Consider the following 14,693-nt stretch of genomic DNA (forward strand, 5'->3'; position numbering starts at 1 on the left):
AGCCCTATGGGGAGGTACGACTATCCCCCGCTTCAGGCAAGGAGACAAAGGCACAGAGAGTTTAAAAATTTTGCCCAAGGTCACATAGCTAGGGAAGTGCTGGGATTTGAACCTAGACCTGTGCTGTGTGATATGGTAACCACTAGACACATGTGGCTCTTAAAGTTAAAATTAATTAAAATAAAATAAAATAAAATAAAATAAAGTTCTGTTCTGCAGTGGCACTAGCCACATTTCAAGTGCTCCACAGCCACGTGCAGCTATAGGCTACTGTACTGGACAGTGCAGATATACATAATTTCTGACACTGAAGAAAGTTCAATTGCAGAGTACTAATCTGGAGAACTTTGGATAAACATAGGTCTCTGGGCCAGTTTTGTTTTCTTAGGTCTGGAATAGGGCCCAGAAACCTGGACCGGAACATTCTACACAGGGATGGCACAGAGAGGCTGGATTTGAATCAGAAGGCTCAGGCTCAGTTTAGATCTGCCCTTTACTGCAAGGTCACTGGCCTGAGAAATTAACTTTTTAACTCTCCAAACCTCAGTTCCCACATCTATTACATGCGGAAAATAAACGGAAGCCATCAAACCTCTTGTCAGGTCATTCGGCATTGCCCTCCTCATTTCCAGAAGAGGATTTTTTTTTAGCAGAGTAGCTCATGGCTATCCAAGTATGAGTGTTAGCGGTGGGGAAAGGAGACTCAGGATTCATGCCCACCTGTGTTTGAGGCTTTCCCATAATCCTTCCTTTTCTGTCCTGGCAGGACCTCACCTGTGTGGAGGCTGTAGGACCCACAGGAGTGGCAGAATCATCTGGAAGCTCTGGGAAGTCTGCTTACCTCATAGACGTCTCTTCCTTGTTGGTGACAACTAGGATTTGTTTGTATGGGGGCATCCCAGCTTGGTAGATGAAGCAGGTCCCAAAGTTGTAGCTGGTGAAGGAGAAATGGACGGCTGGGCTCACGGCACAGCCTGAGATGCTGCACAAAAATGTTGAACCGTGGCTGATCTGTGGGAAGGGAATGGCAGGTGGAGTGTGATTAGAAGTGAGAGGAAAGGGCCCTTACGCCCTCAGGTGAAGGAGGGAAACAGTCGAGCGCTTAAAACAAATTCAGGTCTCAGGGCTCCACCTGCAGAGATTCTGATGAACAGTTTACATATCTAAGGAAAGCAAGGTGGACTACTCTGCAACTGGGCCTGACACTGGCTCTCGCTTTGCTCCTGCAGCGATGATTCAGCTTGAAGGCGGAGGGGTGTGCAGAGACTGCCAGTCCTTACCCAACATCTGCCTCCCAGGGCCTCCTCATTAGCAGGACTCTGGCTGCCAATGTGCCTGGGAAGCATGCTTGACTTCCCATCCTTCCTTGCAGCTAAGGGTGGCCATCAGACATAGTTCTCAAGACAGAATGCTGTGAATGCATTCAGTGTCGGACAATGTTAAATGGTCTCACCTTGATTTTGAGTTCCAGGCCCTTCAAGACACATTTCTTAAATGGCTGGAAAGACAGGGAGGCGTGTGCACTCTGCCCCACATCCACACTGCCATCCATGGGTGAAAATTCCAAGTACTGCAGCAGGGACTTGGGGCCGGATAGCTCTGCCTGGAAGCTGACATTGAACTTTCCGGTGTTGATAAAGCTGAATTCACACTGGACACGTTCATTCAACTCCACCTGAGAAAGAACAGAGTTGAATGTTGAGTGAATGCAAACCATGGTTCCCTGCTGTGGGGTCAGGATATGCTACATGTTGGGGGAAAATACCCTTTGGGAAATAGTGATGGCAGATGATGTTCGTGAGTCGAGTATCATTAGCTCAGAGAGTCCAGCAAGAGCTACTAAGTGAGCAGAGTGAGATGACGATTTAATTCTTAGATCTCACTTGGTAGCAAAACATCCTTCTGTAGGTTTAAGACAAGCATTTCCCCCTTCTCTCCCATCTCTCCACCCTCTGAAGAGTAAAATAAGCTTTCACATCAAAACCATACACATTCTGGGGGTGGAGCTGCTCCTGGCATGTTTCTGTTCTCCTGGTCTCCCCGGCATTTGAAACAGAGCTTCAGCTACTACTCACTTGAACTGCTTTTCCCAGCCAGTGTGGAAACAGAGAGAGCGAGGCCCTCTCACATCTTTACCTCATGGAAGTTGAGAGCGGTGGTCTGGTTGGGAGTCAAGAGAGTGGTGGTGCCAGTCTTGTCCTTGCACTTGACCTCTACATTCATAGAGTAGCCCTCAGCCTTGACATTTAAGGTCAGAGGGTGGGCTTTCTTTTTCACATTGCAGATCAAATTGAAGTTCACTTCTCCTTCCTGCTTTGGTGTGAAGAAAATATCAATTGGAAACCTGGTTGGGGAAGAAGACAGCAGATGAGATAACTAGACCAACCTGTTAAAGAAGGTTGACTACTAAACTACTATACACTAGGAGGAAAAGGCATCCTAACTCCAAATCACGATGAATTTTGAAGATTTGCCAGGCACGGCAGGCCACTGCTTTATGGATTTGCAAACACAGTGGACAGCAAGGAAAAGAATATAAACAGAAGAAAATACTGAGAACAAGAGCTTAAAGTTCCCCGTGCTCTACGATTCACGAGGAAAATTCACAACAGGGAATAAGTAGGAGAGAGATGGACTTGTAATGTCTAAGTTTTCGAGTGGGGAGCGACCTCAGGGACGGGGCACCCGAAGGGAAACCAATTCTCCTGGCTGGCGGGCCTGGGACCCTGCCATGCTGGGCGAGTGCAGTCCTGGGGGCCTTCCTTTCTGTTTACCTGGACAGCGGTGGGACCCAGCCTTCCATGGGACATACGAGCAGGCTGTTGCTGAAACCTTCAGAATAGCGGGAGGTGTCCTGGAAGGCAAAATGGAACCTCTTCTCCTCCTGGTTGGTGATCTTCACGGTCTCCCTGGACTCTCTGCCTGGGGTGGGGGAGGAAACACCGCCCTCAGGGAGGCCTCGTGCCAGCTCCTGACCCACCTCAGGAGGCACGAGGAAGCCTTCGCAGAAGAGGCTCCGCGGCTTCCTTCCCTTCCTCTTCCCAGCTCCTCGGCCTTTGGCCTCCTCTCTTCCTTGTTTTTGCTCTACAAGGCTCCTTCCTCCCAAAGGGACTCTATCTCTTCCTTCTAGAACTTTACCCCATCAACTGCCTGTTCCTCTTGGGTGGCTGCTCTGCCTGGGTCACAGCTCTCCTGGGATCCTCCTTGTTCCTTCAGACCCAATGCCTTCCTGCTTTTGTTAATGGGGGCTGGTAGGCCCCTCAGCTCTGCCCCTATCTCTGCAAACAACCCCTGCATCGGACTCTTTCGAATTAGGCTTTGGGTCTGTCACGAGTGTGCTGACAGGGCCCTGACTAATACATCTCCTACCACTGTTTTGCTTTTTCTTACTTTCCTTGACTATTGTAGAGCATTTATTTTTCCACATGAACTTTAGAATCATTTTTTCCAACTCCCCCCTCACCTCAATCATTTTGGAACTAAGGTTGCCAGATTTAGCAAATAATTTTTTAGTGTAAGTATGTCCCAAATATTGCATATTGCATGGCATTCTGAACTATTATTCAGTGTTATCTGAAATTCAGATTTAACTGTGCATCCTGTATTTTACCTGACAACCCTAGTTGGGATTTTAATTGAAACTCAATTAAATTTGCATTTAATTTTGGGAGAATTGACAAATGTTCAGATCTTGTTTGGGGGCATTTTAATAAGATTTTATAGTTTTATTCATATAGGTCCTGTGCTTTTCTCGTTACATTTATCCTTAGCTATCATACAGGTCTTATGAATGGAATTTTTTGTTTGTTTCTAGGTGCTTACTGCTAAAAGGAAGAGAAACCACTGATTTTTGCACACGTCTTGCATCCAGCCATTCCTACATTATCTTGTTGATTCTAGTAGTTTTGCTTTTCTCTAGAGTCTCTTGAGGTTATCTATGTATGAAGTCATCAGCAACAGCAAAATGAGATAATTTTGCCTCTTTTTTCCCCAATGTTTATGTCAATTATTTAATTTTCTTGTTTTACTGTATTTGCTAAAATCACTAAGAAAGTGTTCAATAATGACGGTGATAATGAACATCCTTGCCTAATTCCTGATTTTAATTGAAGTGACTTTAGTAGTTTATTACCAGATAATATCTGCCCCTTGATTTTGGTTAATCTTCTTTATTTATGTTTTTCCCTCTATTCCTATTTTACTATTAGAGCTTTTGTTGAGAATGTCTGCTGAATTTTAGCAATGACTTTTTTTTTTTTTTTTTTTTTTTTGTGGTATGCAGGCCTCTCACTGTTGTGGCCTCTCCCGTTGCGGAGCACAGGCTCCAGACGCGCAGGCTCAGCCGCCATGGCTCATAGGCCCAGCTGCTCCATGGCATGTGGGATCTTCCCGGACCGGGGCACGAACCCGTGTCCCCTGCATTGGCAGGCGGACTCTCAACCACTGCGCCACCAGGGAAGCCCCAGCAATGACTTTTCAGTATAAATCAGTATGATCACCTGGTTCTTCTTTAATCTGTTGATGTAACAATTATATTGAAATGCACCATCATTGCATTCCTAGATTAAACCCTGTTTCTCTTATTATTCTTATGCTACATTTCTCATTTATTTGTTCAAAACCTTACTAAATGCCACAATCTCCTCCTATCTGTTTATATGTATCAGTATAAGAAATGTATGGAAGTAAGACACATCATATTGTTAACACTGGTTTCCTTTGACAGAAAGGAAAGGATGAGATAGAATGGGGGGAATGATATTACATTTTTCCTTATACAACACCACATTGATTGACGTATAAAGAATATTACTTTTATAAATAATAAAATCTAATGAATTACTAAAAAAATCCTCTGACTTTAGTTGTATTTTACACACACACACACACACACACACACAAAAGATCACATCCATGTGATAGATTCACAGTGTTATAAGGGACTTGCTAATCACTTCCTTTATGTCCTTCAAGTCTCACCTCAAATGTCACCTTCCCACTGCCCACTAGCATTCCTTGTTCCCCTACCCTGCTTTATTCTTCTCTGGAACACTTATCAACATCTGACACGCTATACATTTTGCTTTTTCGTGTTTGGTAGTCTGCTTCCTGCTACTAGAATGTAACCATCATGACGGTTGGGACTTGGGCTTTGTCCATCGCATTCCCAGCTCACAGAAGAGTGCCTGGCTCACACAGGGGGCTCAGTAATATTTGTTGAGCTGGATAGAAGTGTGAAAGGGTGGCAGAGAAATGTGATCACTTTGGCACAGAAGAAGAAGCAAACAGATACAGCCATAATCTGGGGGCACATGCAAGCAGGATGGGGCTGATGTGGGGATCTGGAAATAAACATCGTCAGTCCAGGCCCCAGAGGAATCTTCCAAGTAGGCTCTGCAGCAAGCCTCCTAAATTTCCTTAGGTTATTGGTGTGTGGGTTTAGAAGACACTTGATGGAAATTAGATTGAGAGGTTGAATATTTTGTGGCCTTGTGAATAGTGATAGAGGCCCTCTGACACGCTTCTAGAAGGCACCAGGAAGAGCTCCCCGCCCATGTCTGCTCCTGCAGCACACTGCTGGGTTGGTCCCACGCCCCTCCCCCACAGGTCATGCCAATTCTAAATATAAACCAACAGGGCAGCCTTACCAATGAGGAGACAACTGAAGTTGAGATGTGACTTGTCCAGACTGATGAGAGGGTCAGTGGCTTTGCCTACCAGCAGGAAAGGGACTGTGATGTTGTGTTCGGGGATTAAGAAAGTCCAGAATGCTTCCGAGATGTCCAGATGGAAAGGTGTGAACTGGAAGATAATCTGAGAAGACAGTTTGGAGCATAGCAGTTAGAGGCACTTCTGTGTGTTTACTCCATGTGCCCTTAGAGGCTTGCCAGCCCTGGAGTTATGCTGGCTGACATTACCAGGTCATCACTTCCTTTCTACCCTCTTTGTAAGGGCACATAAGTTTAGCTGTACCAGCAACATCAATCTCTATTTGCCCAGCCCACCAAGTATTTCTAGAGGGGTCTACCCCACTCACAGGCTCTGCTGGCTAGGCTGCCATATTTCATGCCATGTCTTTGGATGGCATGTGAAAATGGAAAGATTCAAGGTAGAAGCTTGTAATTTGGGCTTTTTCTGAAAAGTCTGGGAGAACTGGCAATGCTGAGCCCACTGCTCTGTATGTTGACCTTCCAGAGAAGCACTGTGGCCAGCCAGCCCTGGTGCCCATCATTCCCTATCACTGTCCCCTTGGCCTGCGTCATCCATTTGTATGGTCTTCCTGAAGGCAACTGAATTCGGAATTTCCGTTTCATGGATTAATTTCTGCCTCCAAGACTCTCTGTGGAATTTACAGGACATAGGGCCCACGGATCTGTTTTGGCCAGCAAGTTCGTATTTCTTTAAGTCTGTCCCTCTGCTCTAAATCACTGTGTGGACATTAGGACTAAACCATGGAACATGACTCCACTTTTCTGTTTTGCCCTTTGGCCTGACCAAGTAAAAATACATCTGTGTCCTTTCATTGCTGTCAGTCCCTTGGACAAAAATAACTCTTTACTTCTTATTCTTGTATGAGTCCTAGTAGAGTCCCCAGGCATTGGTGTCCAACTCTCCTTTCCTTGCTTTAATAATCTCAATTTTTAAAACTTCTGTTTCTCCACGGCCAACCAAGAGAGCTCGGGTTTGTCTTGTCCATGAGGACTGCCTAACACATAGAGTAGCCACTCAAGAAACACCTGTTGATGGACACACCCTTAGGCTGTTCTCCCTAACTGTACCCATGCTCTACCTCAGACCTGCTATGCAGAGGGGCATAGAATTAATAAAGTCCTGGGTCAAGCGGTCCCCATTCATACACACCTCAGCTTTCTTTTCAGGGAGGATGAGGCCCTTTTCTGTAAGGCATGTGAAGGCTGGAGGGTTCTGGAGACTTTCAATTTCTTCAGAGACCCAGCAGAAGGAGTAGGTGCTATTGGTCGGGTTCAGTATTGTAAAAGTCCTGGCCGAGGGGGGAAGAATCGATAGCAGAGAGTGAGAGAGGGGCTTGAAGATTAAGAGAAACTTTCCTAGACTGTTCCCTAGCACACTTCCTTTATGTGGGAATCAGAACTGTTCTGAGCACTTCGTTACTGCAGAAACAAAAACTGCATCTCACTTGGGGATCCCAAGTGTGGCTAGAGTTCTGGACTTTGGAATAATAATGACACCAAGGGCTCTTCTGTCCCAGTGATCCTCTGTGGTCAAGGCAGTGGTCAGGGATCCTATTTTTATGTCTTCCAAGTTTTCCAGAGTGTCAAAACTAGGGAGACAGAAGTCAGCTTCCTCACGGAAGCAGTTCTCTAAAGTCAAACCCCAGGATAGCAAGCATGCTTCTACGTGTCAGTCTAGCTTGCTACTCTGAATGCCTCCTCTGAGTTTTTAGAAGGACTGACGGATATGAACTCAACTAGTGCAAACCTAAAGGACTCACCGGAGATTCTTCCCTCCTATGCCCACGCTGGTGAACTCAATCACCCGGGTGTTTGGATCCAGAGCCCCACCACTAGGCCCTCGGAGAGCTGGGTTGCGCCGATGACCGCTGATGTAGTCCGAGTCTTTCAGGTCAAAATGGCAGAAGGGCAGGGAGCTCCGCCCTTTTGCTGACAGGACTGGGCCTTGCTCTCCAGGTGGCAGGTTAGGAATCCTGAGAGGATAAGGTTATTTTGATCTATTTTTAACTTTTTAATCGATTTTTGCTTTCGTGGTTGAAAATGAATATGACACCCCCAGAATGTGAACTCCATGAGAGCAGAGGCTGGGTCTGTCTCGGTCAACAATATAACCTCAGTGCCTTGAACAGTACATGATACATAGTAGGTGGTCACTAAGTTGTGGAGTGGATGGATGCATGAATGGGCAGAGTATGAGGGGCCTGAATTCTGGTTCCTTCTGTGTACCTTACTATGGCCTCATGTTATTTCCTTTGCCAATGGTGAGAAAACCTCCCTGCTGTAAGGTCAGCACAGAGTCTTTCCCTCTGGGCTCTTTCATAGGCATCTAGTGGGATACGAAAAAGGACTCAGACATCCTTAAAAAACTACCCTGAGCTCCTTGGAGAAAGTACACTAGTTGTGAGCAGACCTCGAGCCCCAGCACCAAGCTTAGGTGGCCCAGGTGTGGGAAAGGTCCCTGCAGTGTGATTGCAGGGTGTCTATAGGTCTTATTGTTCACATAGGTCTCTGCCACCCTATGCCATGGGTCACAGACTTCCTCTAAGGTAGGTGTTCTCCATGGAGCTGGCCGGGGAGTGGGTACCACATCAGGGACTTTTGTTACCAGATGTTACTGGATTGACTCTCCTCTAACTGGACCTGGGTCCCATCTGCCCCTCGTTTACTATGTACCAGGTCCACCTCCTCCATCGCCACCACCATCTAATGTTTATCGTACTTATTGCGTGCCAAGCACTGTTCTAAGCTCTTCACTTGAATTAGCTCATTTAGTCTTCACAACTCTACAAGGTGGGTATTGTCATTTGCATTTTACATAGGAGGAAACTGAGTCTCAGAAAAGGTACAAGAAAGCTTTCCCAAGTTCATGCTTGCCCCAGGACTGGAACCCAGCTGGCTGCCCACCATCCTGTTGCCCAGAGGAATCCTGTACGTGGCCGGGAAGGGGAGGTGGGTGGGAGGCAGGGTCTACAGAGGGTTGATGAGCTATACCAAAGACTGGATTCTCCTTGTTCTCCAAAGGGAAATGTGGTAACGTGGGGCTGAGGAGGGGTCTGGGGCTGGAAAGAATGGTGGGCGTGGTGGGACAGAAGAGGGGCTACGAGCTGCAGCGCTTTGTGCTGGGAGATCATCTCCTTACTGGCAGAAAAGATGGCTCTCGAAGTCTCCAGCCTCCATTGGGGAGAATTTCACTTTGAGCTTCTGAGTCTTCCCCACGGGCACCATGCCCGAGACGGGCTCCACAGAGAAGGGTGGCAGGGAAGCTTTGTTCCAATGGTCCATGGCACTGTCCAGGGTGCTGCCCGTGTGCAGCATGCCCTGGCTAAGCTGGTCATTTTGGGAGAAACCTGGGGGCAGATAGAGCGCGAGTGATATTCTGCACCTGCAGTGGGAGGGCAGGTGTAAGGCAGCCCACTCACAGGCCCTGGGCACCCTCTGTGGGCTCACCTCTGCTAGCGGGTATACTTTGGGCCCCGGGGCCTAAAGAATGGGCTCCCATCTCTCACACGAGACTCATGAAAAATACCTCCATTAATTACATCAAGTTTTCATGTTTGTTTCCTTTTGGCTCAAGGGGGTGGGTAAAGTAGATGTCTGTGGGTCATGTGCCTCAAGAATAATGGGCTGTGAACATAATTTTTGGAGAATCATTGCTTTAAAGCAGGGGTTCATAATCTGGGGGCCCATGGAAAAGGGCTCATTAGCAAGGTCTGGGAATCTCCAAGTTGAAAGAGAATTAACGGATAATTGCCCACTAAGTGTTGGGCTCTTTTTAAAGTGCAAATTGGGCATGGGTGTGTATTTTCCTGGGGAGACAGTTCATAGCTTTCATCAGTTTCTCCAAGAGTCTGTAATCTTCTAGAAGGTTAAGATCTAAAAGAAAAGATGCCTAGGGATCTGTGTGGGCCCCAGGAAGGCAGATCTCAGCTCTTGAGTCTCTCAGGCCCTTTTGGCTCTGCAGGTGCCAGGAGGCCTCTGCTCTGCTTCTCCTTTGCTTCTCAGGGGGCCGTTGGAGCAGTGCTTGCATCTCCATGAACAAGGCTCCTGTACTAACTGGGGACCCAGTTCAAGCCCTGGGTTTTACCCGTCACCGCATTTACCTTGGTGATCTGGCATTGCAAAGCTGACAGCCTTTGCCGTCTCTTCTGAGATCCAGCTGAATTCCAGCTGCACGTTTCCTGAATTAATCAGTTCAAACCTGAAAACAGATCAGGGAATGGAAGTGAGAAATGTGCTTCAGATTTTTGTCCTGTCTGCACATCATCTGTACTGTTAACTTTTTTAAGTCAAGTCATTTCGTTTCTTAAATATTTCTTCAAAGACAAGTTTTAAGCAATTTTATCTGAAATCATGCATGCGATATACTAGTTATATTTCCTTCTAAAATACACACACAAATATATATATAGCCATTAAAAGTAAAAGTATGCAGATGTTTAGCACTTAAATCATCTTGCATACTACCGGCAGCCTGTGCAATGAGCTCTCAGCCTGCATCAAGGTAATCCTGAAAAATTCCCATGAGAGAGGAAACAAACTCTATTTCACAAGACAGCACCTCCCTCACGTGCAAATTCTAAAGCCTCTCCTTTCCTGAATCACTTTCCACCAGAAACAATGTCCTTGTGGTCAGAAACCCTTTGACTCCTGCCTCAGATGCCTTCTCTGGCTGAGACACATACTTGTCACAAATTCTCAATTAGTGGAGACTTTTCTTGTCTCAAGTTTCCCTGCTCTAAGACAAGAACTGGGAGATAGAGGCTTTTTCTGGAATCACGATTAAACTTGGTCACAGTCACAGCAAGAGGATGAGGCCTTGATGTAAGAAAATGGTTGTGCAAGAGAAAGAAACACACATGCTCTTCCCAGTTTTAGGGGAGAAGTAGGAGCTGAGAGTTGCGGGGGCGGGGGCAGTAGGTCTAAAGGTGGGGTTTAGGGGTTAGATTCCCATTATCCGGTCCAGGTAGACCATGTAGCTGTGCCTGAAGTCAAGTGCTTTGGCCTCAGGGGCTTGTGTGAATTTATGAATTGTGTGAATTTATGAGCACTGGTCTTTATCCTAAAGCAAATTTTTATAAAGAGGAGAAATCTCAGTGGCACAGAATACTTTTAGTAAAACGTATTCTTGGTTTAGGTCCAGGAGTGAACAAATGCTCTGTAAAGGGCCAGAGAGTAAGGTTTTTGGCTTTGTGTGCCAGAGATTTCCGCAGCAACTGCTCCCTCTGCTGTGGAAGTGCAGAAGCAGCCGTGGACGATAATAAACAGACGGGCACAGTTGTGTATCCACATAACTGTATCTATAAAAATAAGCAGGGCTTCCCTGGTGGCGCAGTGGTCGAGAGTCCGCCTGCCGATGCAGGGGACACGGGTTCGTGCCCCGGTCCGGGAAGATCCCACATGCCGCGGAGTGGCTGGGCCCGTGAGCCATGGCCGCTGAGCCTGCGCGTCCGGAGCCTGTGCTCCGCAACGGGAGAGGCCACAACAGTGAGAGGCCGCATACCAAAAAAAAAAAAAAAAAAAAAAAAAAAAAATAAGCAGCTGGCTGGGTTTGGTCCATGGGCCAGAGTTTGCCAACCCCTGCTGTAGGTGAAATGGCCTTCAGCAGAAGATCCCACTTCCTGCTTCCTACCTTTTGGTTCTATAATAATTTGAGCGGACGCCTTAAGTGCCACAAATGCAGAATGAGTTGAACAAGTTAATTACTAATTTTTACAATGCAGAGATGTCAGTGGCTTACACTTTTGTGTTTGCAGTTCTCAAAGAATAGTCACAGGCTTTCTCTCTGTCTGTGTTGCTCTCTCTGCCTGAAGGCCCTTTTTCTCACTTCCTCACCTGGCCACCTCCTATTTCTCCTCCAAAGTTCAGCTGGGCCACCACTTTGTCCGGGAAGCCTTCCCAGACACTTGTCTCTCCCCATATCTTGGTCTGCTTTAGGTACGCTTCCTGCAAACTCAGAGCACTGTACTGCAACCATCAATTGAACTACTTTCACCCATTTCCCCCAACACCCACTATGAGCTCTTTGAGAGCAGGACCCACAGCATCCTTGTATCACCTGAGTGTGGTTAAAGGGTTAACATAACCCTTTCTCCTTCTAAGGACAATTTCGACTTTGAATTAATTTTCTAGTTCTGCTTCCGTGAAAGCCTGATAAGAGAAATGTCAGCCATACTATTAGACAACTTTGTTTATAGTAAAAATGACCCCTGATTGGTAAGTTGCTTTGGGCGGGACTGGGAGGAATCATGACTCCCTGGAGGGAGGCCATAGCACTGGGGTTCTCTGAGTGTAGTGACTCTTGTAACTGGGCATGTCCCTTGCAGGGATCCTGGAAGCTATAGCCATGGAGTGGTTAGGAGAAATGTTGGCTTCTGTTGGTCACGGCCTTCTAAGCTAAGATGGACCCCACGCCCGCTAGCGTAGGTATCGTCCAAGCTGTCACCTGGGGCAGGGGCAACAGGAATAGTTCCTGGGTGGTGATACAGGCTGTTGCAAGGACTGTTCCCACCGAAGCCCATTGCCTGATGCCACCTTCCCGGTAAGACTGTGTTTCCAGGTCTACATCTTGATTTCCAAGTGTGAACTTCAATAGTTTTGTGGGTCTGAATGTTTCATTGGACCTACAAAGACCCTCTGGTGCGCAGATGTGATGTCTGGTCTATGCTGTTGTGGACACTGAATAAATGTTTGATGAAGGAGCCAGTGAATGATGGAGAGAAAGAACTTCTCTGAGAGTGTCAGGAGGCTTTTGATGACTCACTCAAACACTCGGGTCTGGGGAACCAGTGTCTCCTTAAAGTGCACGTCGCTCGTCTGGCACTTGTATGAAGCGAAATTCACATTGGCACTGATCTGCAGCTGCAGTTCTTGGTAGTTTTCTTCTAGTACTGAGTAAGCAGGCTCAGGATCCGTCTCTATCACCTGTAACAAAGGCAGCCGTGTCCTCAGTGATGCAGAGCCACCTGCCTCACAGGAATAATGGGGAGATAAAACAGTGCTTCCTTCTACCCAGGCAAATGAGAACCAACTCACAGACTCAAGTTCCAGAAGAAATGATGAGGCCAAACCTATAATCTAGAAACAATAAATGCTGGAGAGGGTGTGGAGAAAAGGGAACACTCTTGCACTGCTGGTGGGAATGTGAATTGGTACAGCCACTATGGAGAACAGTATGGAGGTTCCTTAAAAAACTACAAATAGAACTACCATATGACCCAGTAATCCCACTACTGGGCATATACCCTGAGAAAACCATAATTCAAAAAGAGTCATGTACCAAAATGTTCATTGCAGCTCTATTTACAATAGCCAGGAGATGGAAACAACCTAAGTGTCCATCATCGGATGAATGGATAAAGAAGATGTGGCACATATATACAATGGAATATTACTCAGCCATAAAAAGAAATGAAATTGAGCTATTTGTAATGAGGTGGATGGACCTAGAGTCTGTCATACAGAGTGAAGTAAGTCAGAAAGAGAAAGACAAATATCGTATGCTAACACATATATATGGAATTTAAGAAAAAAAAATGTCATGAAGAACCTAGGGGTAAGACAGGAATAAAGACACAGACCTACTAGAGAATGGACTTGAGGATACGGGGAGGGGGAAGGGTAAGCTGGGACGAAGTGAGAGAGTGGCATGGACATATATATACTACCAAACATAAAATAGATAGCTAGTGGGAAGCAGCCGCATAGCACAGGGAGATCAGCTCGGTGCTTTATGACCACCTAGAGGGGTGGGATAGGGAAGGTGGGAGGGAGACGCAAGAGGGAGGGGATATGGGAACATATGTATATGTATAACTGATTCACTTTGTTATAAAGCAGAAACTAGCACACCATTGTAAAGCAATTATACTTCAATAAAGATGTATAAAAAAAAAGAAATAGGAAAGGAAGAAATTGAACAACAAGAAATTACTGAGAGCATCACGACTGCACAGGCATGAGTTCTGGAGTCAGATACCTCCAAGAAGGTAGAATAAAGGAAATCATAAAGGTAGGAATAGATATTCATGAAACAGAAAATAAATCTAAAACAGAGAGGACCAATGAAACTAAAAGCTGTTTATTTGAAAAGATTTAGAAAACCTGTGGTGAGAATGATCAAGAAGAAAAAAAGAGAAAATACACATAACAAATATCATAAATGAAAAGGGAGATATCACCATCCATCCTACAGATATTTAAACAGACGATAAGAAAATACTGTGAATAATTTTATGAAGATGCATATGAAAACTTAGTTGAAGGGGAAATTCCTAGAAAAATAATTTAATAAAATGGACTCAAAAACAAATTAAAAAAACTAAAGAGTCTTATTACTATTAAAGAAAATGAATGGTAGTAAAAAAAAATCTTTAAAAAGACCTAAATAGATATACCTTGCTAATGGAAAGGATGAATTAATGTTATAAAATTATCAATCCTTCCTAAACTGATTTATAGATACAATCCAATTCCAATCAAGTTTCCAACAGGGTTTTCACAGTACTTGTTTAAATGGATTCAAAAATTATTTAGAAAAATAAAGGGCCAAGAATAAGCAAAATACTTCAGAATAAAACAGTATGGAGATAATCATGAAAAGATTCATTAAAGTCAAAATATGAGCGATAAATATGGCAAGCACATTTGCAGACAAGGACAGGAATAAAAGAGATTATCAAAAATAAAATGACTAATACTCTTATTTTTCCAAGATAATGCTCAAGTGCTTTCCAAAGTGGGCTGTACCAATTTATACTCCTACTAGCAAAGAGACACTTTGGAAATGCTTGGGCATTTTCTTGGAAAGCTGAGCATTCACACATCCTGTGACTCAGCAATTCCACTTCCTGTGACTCAGTTTAGGAATATAAACTCTTGCAAATGAACACCGTGTGACATGAACTATAATGCTCACAGAAACACTGTCCACAGTAGCAAACCCCAACTAATTTTCAAAAGAAGAATGGGTAAATAATAATGCAA

At 45.3% G+C, this 14,693-nt stretch overlaps 1 protein-coding gene across 1 annotated transcript in view; it reads right to left on the reverse strand.

Annotated features, from left to right (window-relative positions):
• HYDIN (HYDIN axonemal central pair apparatus protein) overlaps nucleotides 1–14,693 on the reverse strand; it is a gene marked incomplete at its 5' end in the record, with an annotated part of 359,388 nt that overhangs the window by 27,438 nt on the left and 317,257 nt on the right. The window contains 10 exons of the mRNA XM_079723315.1: nucleotides 842–1,011; nucleotides 1,454–1,675; nucleotides 2,137–2,344; nucleotides 2,775–2,922; nucleotides 5,649–5,814; nucleotides 6,862–7,000; nucleotides 7,472–7,684; nucleotides 8,851–9,058; nucleotides 9,812–9,909; nucleotides 12,472–12,632. Of these exons, the coding sequence (XP_079579441.1) occupies nucleotides 842–1,011; nucleotides 1,454–1,675; nucleotides 2,137–2,344; nucleotides 2,775–2,922; nucleotides 5,649–5,814; nucleotides 6,862–7,000; nucleotides 7,472–7,684; nucleotides 8,851–9,058; nucleotides 9,812–9,909; nucleotides 12,472–12,632 (1,733 nt within the window). The remainder of the gene's footprint in view (nucleotides 1–841; nucleotides 1,012–1,453; nucleotides 1,676–2,136; nucleotides 2,345–2,774; nucleotides 2,923–5,648; nucleotides 5,815–6,861; nucleotides 7,001–7,471; nucleotides 7,685–8,850; nucleotides 9,059–9,811; nucleotides 9,910–12,471; nucleotides 12,633–14,693) is intronic.

This window comes from Hyperoodon ampullatus, assembly GCF_949752795.1.
Source record: "Hyperoodon ampullatus genome assembly, chromosome: 18".
NCBI lineage: Eukaryota > Metazoa > Chordata > Mammalia > Artiodactyla > Ziphiidae > Hyperoodon > Hyperoodon ampullatus.